Below are 20,692 nucleotides of genomic sequence, written 5' to 3'. Positions count from 1 at the left end.
AGTAGCTGTACTGAGTTTGGGAAGAGCTGCAGATCTACAATGCCGCACATGCAAAAAGACAAACCAAATGGAAACAAGACATTAAGGTAGCTACAAATAACAATAAAAAGGCATCAGATAAGTGTCTGGAGATGACTACACAGGAAAAGCTATACAAGACATTTCTGGAATTGCATATACAGAGATTCAAATTTTATTCATACATTTATTATTTACACAAGCTACCTTTACTCATTGCCAGAGACTGACCTTGACTCTTCTAGTTTTAAATAAGGTTACTAACCACGACACACAGCAGAACAGAGTTAATACTGTTAGTGTCATAGGTGGCATCAGTGTGCACCAAGGCAGTGAAACGCCTAACGATTCTACTTTGGAAAAGTATTCGTTCTTCTGCGCATGTGGTTCTTGGTTGCTGCACTTTCAGCTGGAGCAGCTGGCAAGTCTGTATCTGTATAGAACCATACTGTTAATGCCATCACAGACCAGAAAAATGCCCACATGTGCAGGTAAGTAAAAAAAGGGTTTTTTTTATATAAAAAAGCGCATTAATTCTGTTTATTGCACAAAGAAAGGAAGATTTAAACTGAACTAATACTGCAGGGTTATGTATCCCTTTCCTTTGTTCAAGCTGTTTAACAGGCAGGCTATCAGTTGTAATTTTGCTGTATACTAGCCAATAAATTCCAGCAACAAAGTGCAGTAATGCCACATGCCTACACTACTTTGGATGCAGCATGCTCACTTTCCTGGGAAACAAAGCCATTGCATGCTCATCCTCTGCAGCTGGGAGGAACAGTAAACCCAGGGAGAACTTGCCAACTCAGTATTTCCTCATGTAGTAAACAAGGTGCATTTTCTATTTCACCCTCCACCCTGTAAGTATTTTACATTAAGATCAGCCAATCTTGGCCCAGAAATGCAAAAGGCAAGGATGTTATTTTCAGAAGCAGCCTTCTTGGGAAGGGCAGCAGGACCACCCCAGCCCATACCTTCCTTGTGAAGGATTCCCCTCCCCCCTGATTTTTTATTCTTTTCAATACAGCCAAATTAGAGATCCCAGAGTGAAACGATAGATGAACGGACACAGCCACAATACACAGCTACTGAAGAAGAATGAATGACCTGTTTTCCCTCAAGCATGCTCTCACCAAGCATGTGACTTTAAAAACGCTGAAGAAACCTTATTTTTAAAAATATGTCTGTCATAGTTAGCACAATTTAAAACTGTCATTGCCTTTACAACTAATTCAAACCCCAAACTTAATTAAAATGAATTGGCATTTTCCCCATGGACAGTCATTAGTTGTAATGACTTTGTTTCAGAATTACAATATGTAATCTCTGAGCAGTCTTCCATTTTACCAGAAGACTGTAAAAGAAAGGTCAGGTTTCTTCAGACATTCAAATAACTATTATGAAGCAAAATTACCAGGAAGAGAGCTTGTTTACAGAAGTAAGAGGTGAAGGGTACATAAGAGATAAATAGCTTATAACATGGGGTATTTGCACTGCAGTGGAACAGTAGATAAACCCCCTTAGGTAAAACACGGAAGCTTTGCTCCTGTCAATGTAAACATTTTGAGTGCTGCAAGAAGCTAATATAGATAGATGCTCTTAGCTTCTAAACACTTTATAGCCTAGAGCTTCTGCTTTCTCCTTCCTCTCCAACCGCACTGCAATTGGTGCCAATCCATAAGTGATTGGGATAGTTACGTGTAGACCGAAGGCCACCTAGGACCATCAGTTAACGGGAAGCGTTTTTACTTTACTGAGTAAAGACTGTTGTGATCAACTCCTGGCAACACAGACGCTACCTGAAACACACAGGATGCTTTTCTTTGATTGGTGTTTGTGTGGGATTGGCAAAAATCCCTTTTAGTTCAAGGGCGTGGATTTTCTATCTTATTTGCACAACTCCATAATAAAAGCTGCAGCAGGGTAACTAGCATCAATGGGGGTGTACCGGGGGAGAGTTCTCTGGCTGCTATTCAAGATGGAACATCCCCAAGGTCTCACCTCTATGAGCAATCTTCTGGTTGCTATTACCTGTCCCACTCATGTTAGCTACAAAGAGCTACATCTGAAGAAGCCATCAGCAGAGTTAGGGGTTCAGAATTCTCCCACAGTTAAGAATTCTTCTGTGCTTCCTTTTCAAGTAGAGTCATCCAACCCTTTGTTTGGGTGCTCAGAGCTTGACTTGCAGAGCCTGTCCATGATCCCCTGCAGCATAGGTTGAACAATCCCCAAGAGAGGGCGCTGGGAGGAGTCTCCATCCCAGCAGGCTTCCATCAGCTGCCAGCATTCCTCATCAAACACTGGAAGACGCTCCGGGCGAACTCCTGGAAAATGGAGAGGTACCTGGTTACCATCAGTACACCTTAAATCTGAGAGAAGCTTTGCCTGATGCTCATTGCTCTGGTGCAGGCTGAAGTGACCAAAGTGGACTGTCTAGGGTCTAATGCTCCTGATAAAGGCTTACATTTCAGCAGTGCTGCTGAGACATCTTTGGGAGAATTGCTGAAATCACTCAGGAGATCATGCACGCTTCCAGAGGATGGCCAACACATGTAGTTTCACTAGAGCCTCCCCTTTGCGACTATTTGGGAGCAAAATTAATACCCTCCCCTATTAGAAAACAAGTCCTGCCACCCCACCTGCTCATATGGTGCCTTTGGGAGCAAGTTCAACATGAGAACAAGCAGTGAGTGCAGCCTTCTGACCAAATACAAGACTCACTCATCTGAGTTAATCTTTTTCACATGAGAAGGGGAGAGATTATATGCACAGGAACTAAGGTCACAACGTAGTAAAGCATTCTGATACCATGACGCAGCATGAAGGATTAAGCTACCACAAAACATAGTACTACTCTAAACCTACACAAGCGTAAGAGTAAGTTTATATTTTGGGGAACAACTATCACAGTGTGTTTTACTCAACATCCAGCTTCCTCAGCATGCTGCATATTAAGCATTTGAATGTACAGATCACTGCAGATTCCAGAAATTGCAAGGGATTAAACATTCTTTAGGGGATCATGCCTGGCTGATTCTGGGGTCTGGTTTACATCATAAGTGTTGTACTACTTCACCTGGTTTAAGCAGTGTGCTAGCACAGTTCCTATGACACTGGCAAAGAGGTGGTTAACTGAAAGCCTTTCTTTATTCCTGCTAATTTGAGTTAGACTTTCAGTAGAATATGTCCAAGTTTAACTAGACAAGTGTTACTCTTTAGACTGTCAGTGAAGCAATACAATTTGTATTTTTACCTTTCAGTTACAAGAGGATAAAAATGGATTTCCTCATCTGCTCAAATTTTACTCAAGCATAAATTATCAACCAATGGAGTTCAAATAAACCATTTATACCTCTTCTAACATTGTTCCAAAGGTGATCTTTGCTTGCACATCTCTCGAAAGCCTCTGGTAACTTCACATGTCCCGAACAAATGTACCAAAACAGAATGCCAAATGCGTAAACATCCACTGAGTTATCGTACTTTCCTATGACAAAAATACATTTGATCAGCAGGGCAAACAACATCTTCATCACTGGAAACTGAAGAGTCCAAGAACTATTTCAGTGTTTCACTTCCTCAAATTAAAACCACAACTTTATTGCCAGAAGGCAAGACTCGTGTGAAGCCTGGTAACACATCAGGAGTCATTGCCAAAGGTGGAGGGATAATAAGTTAAGACCTTCCAATTCTTGGAGGATTTATACGCTTAACCTGTACCAGCAGTTCCCAAGCTGAGGTTCACGGACCGCTGCAGGTACAGGTGCTCAGTGTATTTCAGATTTAAACACCAACATTTTTTAAGACTATCAGTTCTGCCTGGCTCTGCTGCTAGCCCAGGCGTCCGTTGGAGCTGACATCAGCTTCTCAATCCAGAAGTTTGGCAACTACTCATTTATAGCAAGTTCACCCACTGAACAAGAAAAGATTGAGCACAGTAAGTGTGTAAGGGCTAAGCCAATGCTCACCTCCGTAAGGTCAAGGTCTAGCCTGCTAGTCATGAGTATTTCACTGTTAGTAGTACTAATGACCTGAATAATATTTTCTAAATTAAACACAAATAGGGTTGCTCCAATTTGATTGCAATCTTGTCAAAGCAGGGACAGCATCTCAGATAGACCAAAAGGATTCTGCTAAGTGTGGTATGGACCTCTAAGTGCTATGGTAAGAGTGCTCACAAAAAAAAACCTTAGAAAGAGCGCCTGCCAGAAGCCCAACGCATAGTGAATTTGAACACACTCCACATGTTAGTAACACCTTGGAAACTCCTTACAGGGGATTGTTTCTGAAGTACTTGCCTATGAAAGCCAAGTATTTCCAGCTTCCTAATAACTAGTAATTTAGCTTTCCAATTGCAAGAGTATTAATCACTTCAGCAAAGCTTATAAATCCCATAGTTCTCGTTCAAGTAAGCAAAAATTTAAGACTGACACTTAAAATACAGGAAAAAAATACATAGCACGCATTGTGAACAGATAGTCTTCTGGGTTTTGTTTTTGGTTTGGGTTTGTTGGTTTTTTTTTTTAATTATTTTTCCCTCATAAGCAACCTGAGATATTAATTCAAAGTAATGGCCTTCAAAATTCAACCCAGAGCAGGACAGTAGTGGATTCAATCAACGAGCATACCTGTAAAGAGCTCAGGAGCCATATGAATGGGTGTGCCTACAATACTGCCAGACATCATGGCTTCTGGTTTGCAGAACCCCAAGTCAGTGATTTTGGCTCGATTCTTTTTGTCAAGCTGTAGAAGAATTCACACACAGGCAGCTGATAACCATACTTCTCAGTTTTAGTATTGCTTTTTAATATTAAGGTTTTAAACTACGTTTACAGTTGAAGGGTTGGGCATTTGTTCTTAAGTAAGCTTCTCTGATTACTTGGCTGCTCTTAGACATTTACCTAGCTAAGCCCAGTAACAAGACATGCCTTCACTTGTCTTCTACATAGAGGGTGTGGTTTGGATTTAATAGAACCAGGAACTGGAAGTCCTACTTGTAGCTCAAGCTCTCTACCTTCGAGAGAAGTCACTCTACTGCTCCTTTTCCCCTAGGCTTTCTGCCCAAAAATGAGTTGGGGAAACCTCACTGCAAGCCTAGTTGTGGCTAACAATACCACAAGTTAAAAGATCCTGTATGAAGAAAGCTACTACTTCACTTATATTATGCTTCTCCCTCCCACTGAAAGGGCCTCATAAGACTTCAGGATTAGCCAGATACAAAAGTTGTCCTTACCAAGACATTTTTAAGTTTGATATCCCGGTGCACAAGTCCCTGACTGTGAAGATAACGGATTCCTTCAACTACATCCAAGGCAATCTGTAATCGTGTTTCTAATTCTAGCCCAGCCTGAAGAATAAACAAACACGGATTTAATTCCTCAAGTGGAAGTTACTGTTGCTTACTCTTATTTGCCAAAACCACTGAAAACTAAGCAATTCTAGCTTTGTTTTACAGATTAATAGGTATTTAGGTGTGGATTTTAATGTATATATATATAAAAAAAAGTATTCACACACACACAGATTGTTGTTACCTTTAGTCCTGTATAGAGGTCTCTGTGCAACCGTTCCATTATCAGTAAGACAGCAATGCTGGAGCCTCCTCCGTAGCCATAATCTATTACAGAACCATGGAGATGTACGAGCCGCTCATGCGTCTGTAGAGACCTAGAGAAAGTTCAGCACAGAAAGTTGGTAATTTTATATCCTTCCCTCCACCCCAAGCCAAGCCTCACTTTGTAAAGGAAAAATGCCCAATAGCTGCAGCTTTAGTACAACAGTAAGATATACCTATACCATGTGCTGTACCATAAAAATTCACAGCACCCCACAGTTCCGAGGACCATAATAATATACAGCTGTCTGATCCAATTAAACTCAAGAAAGCCTATTAAAGGTTATAGTACCAAAGAAATACTGTATTATTTCAGCTGTCTGTACTGCAGCGCCTGCCTGCAGCTGTTTACTGAAAAGGAGCTCGGTTTTCTGCAGTGTAGACCCATCATTTTCTTTCATGAGTTCAGAGAGGACAAAGACAGATTGGGAAAGGAGGCATGATTCAACACCAAAAATCAGTGGAGAAGAACTGTTTGCTATCATACTCTATTAATTCTAATTTACTCTGCAAAATAGCAAGCATTCAAAGAGTGTAGACACCAGAGAACCAGATCAAGACAGGAAGGAGCATGTCTGCCTGCCTGTTATATTTTTACAGTGGCAATGGCAACCTGTCTTGCCTTTGCTAGAAATGGCAGCTTAGCATTTCATGAGGTCAAGTCACTGATTGCAGAGTAGAACTATAGCAAGCAAGGTTCTGCCTATGCAAATGCAAATAGAATTTGTTTGCAGCAATGAAGTTAAGGAGATCCATGTGGAATGAGAAAAACACTTACAATACACACCTCATATAGTGAAACTCAAGTGCAAGGTCATTCCAGTGCTTCTCATCTGGAGGAACAACAGATTTCAGTGCACATGGGAAATGCCCTCCCCAGCTGTCACACAGATAGACCACGCCATACTGTCCTCGGCCTAGCTCACGGCCCAACTTTGGTTTGCCTGTAAGGCACAACATCCATTTAGACAGACATTAAAACATGTTTATTTCTTCCCATACACTATCAGGCTGGCAGCCCAGAGTTTTAAATGGGCCAGCAGCTGCACAATTCAAGGTACTCAGTATGTGTCAGATGGAGGTTCACTGAAGTAGTTGAGCGAAAAGCAAAACACTCCTACTCCTTTACACCCACTGACTGCTTCAGAAGGAGGGAGCAGAAGATAATACAGAGAACATCAAGCACAATGCTCACCGTGTAACAGCACATCCTGGAGGGACCTGCTCTCCAGCGAGAGTCGTGCCAGCCGAGGAGCGTGATCCTTCCGCACCTTCAGCCACAGGTCTTCTGTTTTCTCCAGCCTGCCAGAATGGCCGTCTTCTAACTACAAGAGATTATCACGTATACACTGTAATCCTGCCTAGTTTGAAGCCCTAGTGTAACAAGGTTGAAGGTCATAGCACAACTGAGTGGAGATCCTACTTAAAGCATGCCTAATTTAAAAATAGGACCTTGTATTAAGGCACTTGCATCAGCTCTGCCACTTCTACCTGCAGAATGACAGCATTAACTGCACGAGCTGCTCTTTTAGCTATCTCTGCAATTAAAAATCCTCTTTCCATAAGGGGCAATGTACAAAACAAGACCCCCCTCTGAACAGCTCCATACACTCACCTGTCGCAGAGAAGCTGCAAAAGCCTCATGGGAACTGTTTAGCCTGGTCCGGAATTGGCTGCAAATGCTCTTGGCTAACTTGGATGCACTGAGGCTCTCGATAGCATCCTGAGCAACTTTCCTCTTCCAGTCACTGGTGATAGCAGGTGGGCTGACCCATGTAATCCGCTGGATTATCTAGTAAAACAGGAAACAGAATTAAGGCACTAGCACAAAAAAAGCAAAGGGTCAGTCAATTTACTCAGACTGCTTAGCTACCTTGTAATAATGAACAGTCATCTGCACATAGAATTGCACTAAATAATTACCTTACAGTAACTACTAACAATTTAGAGGTATTGATCACAACATTGTTGCACATGCACATTAAAGAGATTTGATTTTTCTGAATATCTGCTCAGTTCATTCCTACAAGCCAACCATCCTTTCACATCTGACCAGCTAGACAGCCACCACGTGGAAAGCCACACAGTTGTGGTGCAGCTTGTAGGCTGAAAGAACAGGCAGCATAAGCAGTAACCCAGAGACTCAGGAAGAGGTGTTCCTAAACTGGTGAAAGCTACAGTGAAGCAGCTTTTTGTTGGACAGACACACTGTCAAGGTGTGGAAATCCTAGGTGTCAGTATGCACTTCCCTTAAATTGCTGGGTGATTAAGATGCCCTGCCCCACCCTTTATTAGAAGCCACAGAAATCCAGCTGCTGCACACCCAGTCGGGATCCTTCTCCCAGGCTGAAGGAGGAATCTGAAGGTTTGTTACTACTCAGTCTGCACTGCACCTATTTGGGAAAAGCTCATATTCCTCTCACCCATCCATACAAGGAATCTCAAGAGGGAGAAGGCAGTAAAGGTCATCAACAGCTCAGAGCAGGAACTTCAGAAAGATGAATGCTTTAATAGAGAGAAATTTAAAACAAAGACCTGAGGAAATTTGGTCTGCTCTGGAGGGAGAAGAGTGAATTGACCTGAATCAAGATACATTGCAAACCAAACAAAAAACCCAGGAGAAACCCCCAAACCCAAATAAACATCTAGTTACCCAAAACATAAACAGCAGGAGTTTCAAAATGCTGATCATCATTCCTTTGCTGTTTCAGAACAGGAAGAAAACACTAAAGAGGTGTTTGCTTTAAATTAAATAATAGCATCCCCAGGGATAAACTATACACACAGCCTTAGTGCTGAATGGGGAAGCAACAGCTTTCCAATGCATGTGCCCAGAGTCAAAATTTAGAGAGCAGCTGTGAGTATTCACATTATTCCTTGCTCCAAAAGCATTTCACTATACAGTGACACATACCAGAAATAAATTATAAAGATGCCCATACCTGTTTGATCTGTTCCCACAGCATTCTGGTTACTGTTGAGCCAGAGTGGAAAGTGACTTCAACATGATAGGCTGCATTGAGTATCTGGAAAGCAGGGGAAAGATGAAAGTATGGGAACTTTGCAAGCTATAGTCACTACAAAGTTTGCAAGACCCTCTGAAAATGAAAACATGGACACTACATGGGATACTCCATGATTCACTTGGTTCAATTCATTTCTTGTATTAAGCTCATAGGTGTTTTCTAGGCTGTAATCTGATTACTATATACAGATTTAGGAAAGGTAAGTACTAGGCCTTAAAGTGACTGTTCCCCAGTTTTAGCACCTCCTTTAATGACACCAGACCCACACATACTCCAGAGCTGTGTTCCTCTAATTTGACTAAGCATCTCAGTCTCCTACCACCCTTGCTGGATCGGGATAAAGACAACTATTAAGAATATTCTAGACAGCCATTTAAGCCACCATACCTGTTTGAGATAATTGCTTGTGATGTGTACAGAAACATCCTTTGACTTCTCCAAACTCCTTGCAGGATGTACTGAAACCTCCCAAGACTCCTCCAGGCTCTTCAGACATCTCTCCAGCGTCCCTACAAAGCTCTCTCGCAGATAGTCCACTGAACTAATTAACTTGTTGGCAACTGCTTGGTTTAACCGAGAAATAATCAGTTCCTGAATTTGCTTAATACAACACTTTATGTCCTTGGAACTAACAGGTTCCCCATTCTCAGGAATGATGATATCTGCACAAAAGAAAAGAAAGAGGCATCTTTTGTATTCAATGTATCATTGTTGCAACAATGGCTACCTGAGAGCTACTTTGCATGTTTTGCAAAGGAGCTATGGCACAGCCCCAGTCCAGCCAGCTTCTGCTCCAAACGCTCTTTTGCTGTCTTGCTCCTTCAGAGGTTCATTACTTTAGACCCAGATGATATAAAGTGAAGCCAACAGTGTTTCCAAGTCATACAAAAAAACTCACAAGCAACAGAACAACACATATACTGACTATTGCAAAGGATTAAGTTTTTGCCAGTCTGCGTGTCTAATGCTACAATGCCAGTTTTACATGAGGTCCCAAACCCAGTCCTTGAGTAATTTGGTATTCTCTGATAGAAAGTACTAAAGCATTAGAGTAGCTCCACAAATACACACCTGGTTACTCCATTTCAGGGAAGCTAAAAAAAAAAAATCACATCTGACCAAGGTAGAAAATACTGTGATGTTTGCTTCCATTCACTGGTGTTTGAATTCACAGGATACTCAACTCTAACACCTGATAGACTCTATACAAGCATTCTGTAGCTACTACAGGCTTACAGTGGTACAGTGATGACAAGTCAACCATCATCTCAAAAACTGAAGGGCAGAAGCACAAAGCTGTCTTTCTATCTAAAGAAGTACAGATCAGGAAATTCTTCCAGGCCACGCTGCAAACCATAAGCACTGCTGGATGTTGAATGTTATGAAGAAAGTGATATAACAGCCACACTGGTTACATTAAATTTTTTCCCGGTACCTTGAAAAAGGTTGATTACCACTTGGTATTTTTAAACAAGCACTGAGCAATCACTGCTCACGCACTGTAACCACTCTGAGCAATACTACATTACTACCAGGAGCGGAAGACCTTGTCTCTGGATTTTGGCCAACAACAGTCTAGCCTACTTAAAACAAATCCAGTGATCGACAGATGGCATTAGCTCCTCAAAATAACACCTGCCTTCTTTTAGGATATTACTTCAAATACTGATAGCCAACAAGATGCTACACTCAAGTCGTATTTGTTGTGCAAATAAACATATACACATATTTACTACACGTATTTTATCTTGTGCTGCCCCTAAACATATTCCTGCTCATACAGAATCCTGAACTCAGGCACTACAGTGCTCCAGCTCTGTAAACAATGGGACAGACAGAATACAGGAATTATTATTACCTGTCCTGATAATGGAGCAACAGCAGCCCTAAACAGGTAGAATTAAGGCACGCTATACTGTTAGCGTATGCTAGTTTGTTGGGGTTTTTTTGCAGCATGTAAATAGGTTATGTTGCAATTACAAGCAGCACTTTATAAGGACTACATTTTATATGGGCACTACAAAGCAAACATTTCAAGAAACAGGAAAGATCTTATCCACTTCCCACCTGTGGAAGCCAAAAGATCCAGATCCTAACCTGCAGGATTAAACCTAATCCATCATTCCTCCTCTTCGTCCCTGGAGATAACACTCCAGTTTGAAACTGGGACGAAGTCAGTCAAGACAAACAAAATTATCTAGAGTTTTGGGCTCTCTCTCATGCCTCAGAAGAGCATCAATTCACAAAAAATAATTTCTTCTAAACCAACAGCCTAGAGATATTCCTGATTTTATTTTAAATAGAAAAATCTTTCCCCATCAGCCCAGTGAACCGCATTTCCTTAGAACAGAAATGACTGTTATACTAAACCTCTGCTTAGCAAGCAGAGGAGAAAAGAGCTGTGGAGTATCAACCTACAAATCTTCACTTTGATGTTTATGACAGACCACATATTCCTGCAGACAAAATTTGGATAGCCTCTCACCCTTCTCAGTCTACACATCATTCTGTATGCTTCCAGCTTATGTGTTGCTGGAAGTTCTGGTACTAGATGTAGTGAGAATTCTCACATTTCCCAAAAAACACACACTAAATGCCAAGCGTAGACCTCAGGAGCACAGTATGTTGTGTTGATTTATTTTAAAAGGAAAACCTTACCTACCCAGAAGGATCTCAGTTTAGGAGGTTCTATACCCAAAAGTCTTACGCAAAACCTCTCTCAAAGAAATCAAGCAGAAAGTACAAATCAAGCCTTCACTGCTAAACTCAAACAGCTTTTTTTTCTTAGGACAGATTTATTCCCAAGTCTCAACACATCCACTGAGGCAAAGTTGAAAGAGTTAGTTTCTCCTTCAGCAGAATAGGAAAGTAAAGCACAGAAGCAAAATACCCTAAGCCAGAACTGTGCAGCAAGAAACCAAGACTTAATATGTTCAGGCCTCTCATTTAAGGACAGTGCTTTTTACCCAGGAGATACACGAAGGATTTTTCTGTAGTATTAGTTCTGAATTTTCTTGCAGTCACTTGTCTAGACTGCCATTCAACTGTGCCTTAGCAGATGGCAAATATTACTCCGCTACTCTCCTTTAAAGACCCTAACCTCTTTGTTCCTATTACTCTCCTGCCAGTAGTTACCTTTGAATTCCATATTAGCAGCATCCTCCAAGAGCTCCTCTTTCATATTGCTAAGAGTCTCTATGATCATGTCCTTCATCTCCTCTTGTTTGCGGTTGGCAATGTTCATCAGAGACTCATAGAGCTCATTCTCCTTCTTGCGGGTATACTCCAGCCTCTTGGGGGTGATTTGCAGGTCTCGCTGCATGTCGAAAGCCTGATTGATGAAGATGTTCAGGCAGCGGCAGTGCACCTCATTTAAACTGGTAGCTGCTTCCACAAGATGCTTCTGAAGCACCTGCCTGGAAAAAGTGCTTAGGAGACGGAGCTTCTCAAACTGCTCCACCAGCATGCTTTGGGCATCGGCATCAGGACCAGGTGCCCCACAGCTGCAGTGGCTGGTACTCAGGTACTCCAAGTCCATCAGCTGGCAGTAAAGAGAGGACTTTTCATTATCAGTTTTTTGGGGAGAGATCAGGTCAACCCCCAATTCTGGCACTTTGAAGAAGAAAATGGGCAAAGAGAATTTCTCTTTGATTTCACGCAGTTCGTTCTCATCTGATGAAGAAAGTTCAGCCTCGCTGATGGCAAAGATGACTACAGGCAAGACTTGGTTCACATACTCTCCCAAGGTGGCTTCAGCAGACTGGAATCCACGACATGGTGCTACCACAACGTCCACTTCCTAGCAAGTGAGGAAGTAAAAAAAAAATAGGTTTGTCCTTTTAAAAACTGATACATGCAAAAATGCACTGTAATTCATTCACAAAACCAGAAACATTCAAACCCTTTAGAACAGTTATGGTGTCTCACATACAGCACCATGCTTTAGTATATAGCCTACCTGCAAGGCTGCTCATAGACCTCTTGCAGGGATGCAGCCAGACATGGATTAGTGCCCACTGACTCCAAAACTCTTGTTTTGTACCAAGTGCCTTTGAGTTTTAGCCTAGTTCAGAACAAAACTTAGAACAAGTTTCCCAGATAAGCGCTATTGCAGAATAGCTGTCATTCTTTAGCTTATACATGTACCATTTTGCAACAACCTCTCCCATTGATGTCTAGCAGATCTGCAGCTCTTTGAGGAGATATCCATGCTGTCAGTTTTTAGCATAGCTTCCAACGGTAGAAAGCACTACACTAGCAACTACTGCCAAGACAAAGGCAGTACAAAAACCGATTCCAAAGAGTTCACAGCCAAAGGACAGACAAGGAGGAACAGATGGTTGTGAAAACCTTCGTTACGACGTTCTTCAAATCCAACCGAAAGCTGAGAGATTTATTCTATTTACTTATTTTCTTACTGCACAGTTTCACTGCTTTGGTCGTATGCTCCTGCTAACATCACTTCTTACTAACCCTATTAAAAAGGGCTAGTTCTGAAACCTGCTTCCTTCCCTTCTAAGGAAGGAGACAAGATTCACCTTTGGGCATGCAAGAAGTGTTAGAATTGAATATATCACTCTACTAAAATAAGGAAAGAAAGCGTCAAAGGCTTTGAACTGAAGAGAGAGTTTAAGTGCCATCTTCTTGACTCATAACAGGGGATGATAATTAAGAATTCTTCAATCATTTTTCTCCATCAGAAAAACAAAAGACTTGAACACATCTCCCAACTGCTCTTAGAGCTAAGACGAAGTCATTGCTGCCATGGCACTCCGCGGCACCGAACTCAAACCTGTCTGATGCACAGGAGGTTAGGCAGAATGGGATGTGCAGCGCTGCAATATTCACCAGGACGGATGACTCACATCAGCGACTGTAAACAAAGGAGGAAGCCAGTGCTGTCTCTAGGAGACAGGGAGAAAACCAACACACACAACCCAACACAGCATGAGCAACTGGTCCTTCTGTTTCCATAGAGGCCTCTCAGACTTTTCCAAAGAACATTAGCAACATTTCTTGCCCACTCCTTTTTTTTTTTTTTTTTTTAAAATGTGCTACAGAAGTCTAAGCACTGTCTATGCAGCTTCATACTATTAGGGATCAAGTCTTCCTTTGGGGAATACCTATGACTTACACTGGATTCCTAAAATTTTTAAGCTGGTTCTCACAAAGTCACACTGCTAAACACACTTGAACACTTCTGACAGAGCTGTAAGCATGAAATTGCTGTCAAGTAACTGCATTCCTATTTTCCTTAACTAAAAGGCCCTTTTTAAAATATCAAAGCCTCCCACTCAGCAATCTGAACATCAGGTACACAAATATCAGAGTTACAGCTCTTCCACTTAAAATAGGATGCAGAGGTGCTGTCAACAGCAATACAAAAAAGATAGTTTAAAGAGAATACCATGCAGACACACTACATACTCGTTTATGGATTCAGAATTGCAATGCCAGGATGACCACTGCATCCCATATGCCAGAACAAAAATTAAAATCAAGGATCAAGTAGGTCTTGACCTACAATAAGACAAGCGGAGTCTCAATAAATGCATTCAGGGACCACTGAAGTGTGCCATTTTACTAAGTCAACAGATAATTCCTCATTTCCAGATCAGTTAAAAAGCATTTATTTGCTACATCCCAAGAGGACCTTGTCCTATTTTGCTAGGCTTCGGGCAGTTTAATCACTGTTTGCTTAGTTAACTGAGGTGTTGAGAAGCTAACCCCATTTAGTCAGATTTTTACCCAAACTCCTACCAAGCAAATTATGACTGAAGGCCCAGCTCACTCTTTTTCTAAGCCAATTTGAATACTCTACCTTCCAAGAATAGTCTGTGAATCACTGATGTCTGACAGTTACTGCATTTATTACATATGTGAGCTAATTTCATTGCCTCCCTATTAATCTGTGCTACATATATATCCCTAGGTTCTACTCAGAACTTTTTTCTTCCCGCCCCCCATTTTTCTGATATCTTGCCAGCTTGTTCTATTTCCATGGGGATCCAAGTCAGAAGATCAGTAACTCTAATCTGGAGAGAATCCCAGGTAAGAAAACTGAACTATACCTCTGGTCTGCAGCAAACACTGCTGTCCTTTACAGAACACAATTGCTTTGATTTTGTGCAATGACTCTGAACCGCACTTCATCAGGGAATTTCGTTTTACCTTTGCTGGAAGGGCCAGCCCAAGAAAACCTGTGAGGTATACACACTCATGAAACAGTCCGAGAAGCAAAGCTCTTTCTGACCATGAATTCTTCCTCTGTAAAAGACATATTACTAAGCGAGCAAAACTAGAAACAGAGAACAGGTTTCACATGGGTGGAAAAAAATTTCATGGTGCTGGCATTTTCAGTATCTTCTACCCTCATTTATGCCAGCATAAAGGGACAGATGAAGACAACTTCAGCTATTCAATGCTGGTACATGGCAGAAGCACCTCAGCACACCCCAAAGTAAGATGATGCTACATGGAAGGAAGAGTGTCTCAGCCAGCACGAAAGCTTTTCAGTTTTCTGTGTTAATGCCACAACCAAACATGTTAAAAATACCCTCAAGAAGGAGATCAGGGCATGTTCTTCCAAGTTTTAAGCAGGATGTACTTTAAAATAACCACCCAATAGGTACTTAACCACATTCTTTGCTACTTGTAACAGCTACTAATTCATATGACCTGCATCACTACTATAGTACCTGAAGAAATGCAAACCCAAACTAATTCTTCTGTTAGAGCTCATAGAACCATCTTGTATTTCTTCATTCATTTTCCAGCTTTGTCAGAGCAGCTGAAAATTTTTCTTTCCCTACAAGCCCTGGCTAAAACTTTTCAGCCCAAGACTCAAATTTGCATGAAGCACAAAGCAAGACAAAGGCATGAAAAAGGAAGCTTTCACCCCAGTTAACCTCCTCCCATTCAGCTGTACCATCCAGGTGAAACCCAATACTTCATAGAAGTCCATTTCAGCTTCCAGGCACAGCTGATAAGATTTAGGGAAAGAGCCAACTGTTTACTCCCACTATAAATCTAATAATCTGTCTGCCTATATGGATTATTCCCCATGACCTAGATGCATTCCTGTGCACAGTGATCCCCAAGGAATACAGCAGCTTTGCCAAAGTTTTTCCTTCCCTGATATCTTACGTTTAAAAATAACTAAGTTCACATACCTATTAGCACAAGGTAGTGTTCTCACAGCAGCTGACCCACACAAATGAAATTTTTGGCTCCCTCCTCCTCACCCCCTTTTCTGTGAAACAAGTTTTGATTAAGACTTCCTTCAGTAACACAGAAAAGCAAGCATGGTCCCGCCCTAGATATCAGACTAAACAAGAAAACTCAGGGTGCTCCACTGGCAGTTCAATATTAAAAAGTGGTATATTCTACACTTGTATTGAATTTTTCTCCAAGTAAAAAAAGTAGTTTAGTTAATATTTGGATACTGTTAACCTAACAAATAATTTAGCCTTTTTTTACTGGACTAATGGCTAATGAGTTTGGATTTAGCAAACAAGTATCTACACCAAGAAGCCTGATTCGGCATTAAGTGCCTGCACAAAACAGCACCATGTAATCTAGGTGTCCAAGCCAGTCTGTGCAACTAAGTCTCTTGGTAAGAGATGCTTAGGCCTAAAAAGCTGCACAACATTCCCCAGGCCCTTAAGTCACCGACAGCTCCTTTGATGGTAGCCTACTGGTAGATAAGTGACCTCACTATGGGGAATGAATATGATTTCAAACAGAAATCCACAAATGAAATTCTCATCTCCTATAACTGTTCAAGCCCACAGTAAGGACCTGCAAATGTTTCTTCAAACACTAGTAAGGTGTTTGAATATCTGGAACGTAAGGTTATCACGAAACACAGTACTACTTATAAGCGCTCTGCTGCTGGGAGAAAAACAAATAGATAAAAATACAGGGATTCTAGGTAACAAGTGGGGTAAAATTCAGATTGATTTCCTTCCCCCTCTGCCTAAAAGGTGCTGAGCTCCCCCAAATTATTTGGTTCCTGGGCAAATCTAAATCCTTAAGATCTGTACTGAATATCATGTTATCATCAAGCACGCAAATTATTAAACCGCTAGTTTTGTTTCACAAGTTAAGAAAAAGCAGAAGTTCCTTCAGAGTAGTTCTACAGACATGCAACTTTGGACAGTGTCTGAAAAACCTCATCCATTATTGCTCCAGATATATACTCCATCAGTTACAGAAGTAGTGTCCATAACTAGCAGGTATTTACTTAAAAAACTTTGTTGGCGTGGTGTATACTGAGCTGTATGGAGAATGCACATCAGGTAGAAGGGTGGAAAAACCCACAGGTCTCTCAACAGGAGGTCAGACTCCTGTAATTTAACAGGAAGCTATCCCTAGCCCAATTACCTGCCAAAACACATTATGTTCTCCTAACAGCCTTAAAAAAATTTTTGTTCTTCCTTTAGCCCATTAAATTCATGTAAGGAATCAATCTGAAGCTAGCTGTGATTCACCCTCTCTCCTTCTATTGGAAGAGCTTTTTATTTCACCAACCCTTTTCAGATTAAGCTGACTAGCTGTTTTCATCTAAGTGTCCTAAATATAACCAAAGCCAGACAGAGAGATCTTTGTCACTTACATGAGAAATCTGAAAGAGGGTTGTAAACTGCAGTGTGTCTGAACTGGCCCAAATAAAAACGTAACCAAGTAAAATAAATGTAAAGCTAAATACTCTTTTATGCATAGCAAGGCAGGATTTTAGAAGCAGAAGATCCAGAACAGGCATTTGCTTTGCAGCACCAGTACCAGATCTGGTACTCTTTCGCAAAGTAGTGGGTGCCTCACATACAGTTTATACAAACACGGCACTTCTGTTCTCTTTCAGTGGATACTGGAAGCCACAAATGCACTACAACGTAGCATTGACTCAGCTGACCTCATTAGGATAGGCTTAAGTTTAGCTACAGTCTGGGTTTGTAAAATGTATTTCAAACTGATGAAGATAGACTGGGTCTTCATTTTCCGCCTATGTACAATCACGTCTTGATTCATAGGTCCAGAAAAAAATTACCTTGCTACTTTATTGTTCATACTCTTACTTATGTGACAACAGATCATATTCTTTGCACTTAAACAATTTATATTTAAGAATTAATTATCTATTCCAGATATTCAACAGCCAAACACACGCTGCAGAAGTATTAGACTGCAACAACAAAGACTCTACATAAGATATGAAATGCAACGGAAGTTATAAAAAGCTATGAAATACAACCCCCACCTTTACAGATATTTCCCAAACACCAAACTGCAACACTTGCAGGAAAGGAACACGTTTTATGGACAAGTAAAAGGAAAGTCACAGATACTAACAACATTAGAAACAGCACTGAGAACAGACTCCCACCTTCTTGTTCTTAACACCTTCAATTTCCACTGACACCACAGAAATGTAAAAAGCCACCCTCTCAAATGAAGTCAGGTCACTTTATCAGATGTTGGAATTAAGCAGCTTTTTTTCCGACAACAAGCTCTTCAGGACAGAGATAAAAAAGTACATATCCTTGTACGACAGCTTCTAGCTACTATCAGACAGCAAAGCTAACTCTGAATGACCTTGAAACTGGAGAAAAATTTTAGGAGACACTTGGAGTTACATCTGAGTAAGCTTGGCTTCTGAGATGGATGGAAACATTACACAGGAATGATAATGCTAAGAGTCAACATTGAAACAAAAGCACACCAGCATAGACAGCGATGCTCAATTAAAATCCTAACACCAGACTTACAACTTCTCTTTAATTAAAAAAAATTCCTATGCTTGAGAGTTTACACCATTAGCTTTATTAGGGACTATAAATGTTACATCTCAAGTTCACTACAACAATGGTACATGGACACCTAGTTACCTTTAGTAGTGAGTACGGCAGCATGACCTCCAGCTCTGCTATCCGGTGAGCGGGATCTTCGCTGTCCCCATGAATTTCTAAGTCCTCCTCTGGTATCGTGTCCCAGTGCCCTCGGTGGGCTGCCATCATATGGACCAGTTCATACTGCTCAGGCAGCGCTAGGCTAATCCGTGTTTGTGTCCCATGCGTGAAACGGATCCGTCGCCTCTTACAATTCTCCTCATTGCTGATTTTGGTGGTAGGGAGCAGCTTCTCACCCAGCAGTATGTTGAGTAACTGGCATTTGGCATTACAGTTCTGGCCAAGAATCAGAAGGCAAGGGTGCCAGCTCACAGTCCGCTGGAGATGCTCTTCCTCATGGCGAGGGAAGGAAATGAAATTCTGCCCTAAAATTGAGGGCAGACTGAATTAGAACAGGTCGGCTGAACAATAAGTCTCGTATCTCTAAGCCAGCTGAACGCAAAAGTTCAGACATTGCTGCCCCTCAACCCGCCAAGAAACCCACATAGCACCAAGAATTTGCTTATGCATTCTGAAACTAGTGTCAGCAATTCAGCATTTCTGCACCAACACAGAGGTCCACAGTAGGTTGATTCTCACAAAGCCATTGAGACAATTTGTTACTGTTCTCCCCACCTATTTCACTGGGAAGTGTTTACACAGAGCTCTCTTCAGCAGGTTAGTGGAAGATGAATGGTAGGGCCTAAAAGTCAAGAGAAAACAGTTGTCAAGGTTGAAACAACCAAAGGGCTAATTTTGCCTTGGGTTGGAACAGTGTTTTGCCTTGCTTCAGAGTTCAAGGAGGCCCAATGGGTCACTAAGGCTAACTCTTCCCAAGTTTTGATGGTTTGGCTGTACAGAACATTCCTGTCACATACCAGAAATAAATTCAATCAACTATGAATCGGTGACAGTTCCACCCACACACTTAAAAATGTCAAATACTTTGCATCTACCAAATCCTGAGGGTATTACTGCACAAGCTTGTTGACCAAACTCTAGGAACATTGACATTAAAGCAGTAAAAGCTCCTTCCTAGCCTAAAGGAAAGGCATTCTTGCAAAATTGCTTCTCTACATGAAGCACATGACAAGACCAAGTTTGCTGAGACATGGTAGCAGAACTAATAGCCTCTGCCAGCAATTCCCTATGACGGAAATACAATCACAGCATCTAAAGAAACTGTCACGCTTTCACCAGCCTGCATAGAGATGAGCCCAAGGGAAGACACTCTTTGCTAGCAGCCAGAAGGCTCCTAGGCAGTCTAAAACACCATAAGAAACGGCTTCATTCCTTTGATCACATTAACAGTACACATCTTTCCTAACCTATACAGTTGAACTAAATAGGCACAGTTTGCCAGATATTCTTATTAAGAATAACGTTTAAGCTACAAAAGGAAATTACTCAACATCTGTATCTTCTTGCGAGTAGCAGGACTCCTTGTAATCACTCTCCTTACCCATCTTCCATCCGAAGCATCAGTTGTACCATCCCACTAGTCAGGCCCTTTGAATTCTTAGTCCATGATGCTGCAACTCCTAGCATTTGCCTTACTACATTAATTCAGTCTCGGTACTGAATTTAGCTTCTGTATTCTTTTACAAGTCCTAAATACAGTTTTTCCCAAGCTCAGTCATCTAAGCTGAAGTCTAAGCAGCTTTGCGTTACCCTAGGCATAGCAACAGAATAATTCTGGTAGTACAAAAAAAATGGATACAAACAAATTCCCCATCTGCTGCACTTCAGCACAATCCCCGTGAGTACAAAACAGCTAGTGTTCCACCACAGCCAGAAAGCTAGCCCATGTTCCCAGATCTGAAGGCAGATGGCACCCAAGAATGAAATGGCAAATGGAGACACCAGTTCCCAACAGAACTGCCAAATCTGAAAGCTATAAACCAGTACGATTGCCCCGATATCAGGCAAACTGATAAGAACGACAGTTTAAAGATAGACTTAAATACAATACAGCAGAGAAGCACCAGCAGGGATTTTGTAGGGGAAGGTCCCATTTCACCAGGGCTATTAAAATTCTTTTAATGAGTCACGTTCTGGCATGCAGAATTGTTTCAGCATCTCAAGCCCCGAGAAAACAAGATACTCTCATATACCAAGATATTCCTCAACACTACCAACCAAATTAA

General features: G+C 41.4%; 1 protein-coding gene across 1 annotated transcript; it reads right to left on the bottom strand.

Annotated features, from left to right (window-relative positions):
• Nucleotides 1–19,671, bottom strand: DSTYK (dual serine/threonine and tyrosine protein kinase). Its single transcript, XM_010579458.1, has 13 exons — nucleotides 19,182–19,671; nucleotides 18,546–18,931; nucleotides 11,794–12,457; nucleotides 9,046–9,320; nucleotides 8,575–8,658; nucleotides 7,248–7,424; nucleotides 6,828–6,957; nucleotides 6,420–6,576; nucleotides 5,553–5,685; nucleotides 5,252–5,365; nucleotides 4,647–4,761; nucleotides 3,371–3,505; nucleotides 1–2,342 (listed from the first exon to the last, which is right to left on the bottom strand). Exons 2-13 carry the CDS (start codon nucleotides 18,672–18,674, stop codon nucleotides 2,155–2,157), a joined length of 2,301 nt encoding a protein of 766 aa, XP_010577760.1. The 5' UTR covers nucleotides 18,675–18,931; nucleotides 19,182–19,671; the 3' UTR covers nucleotides 1–2,154.
• Between the last annotated feature and the right edge of the window lie 1,021 nt (nucleotides 19,672–20,692).

The sequence above is a fragment of the Haliaeetus leucocephalus genome, unplaced genomic scaffold, assembly GCF_000737465.1.
Source record: "Haliaeetus leucocephalus isolate CR32 unplaced genomic scaffold, Haliaeetus_leucocephalus-4.0 Scaffold68, whole genome shotgun sequence".
Taxonomy (NCBI): domain Eukaryota; kingdom Metazoa; phylum Chordata; class Aves; order Accipitriformes; family Accipitridae; genus Haliaeetus; species Haliaeetus leucocephalus.
Note: the sequence above shows the minus strand (reverse complement) of the source record. Positions and strands in the feature narration are given on the sequence as shown.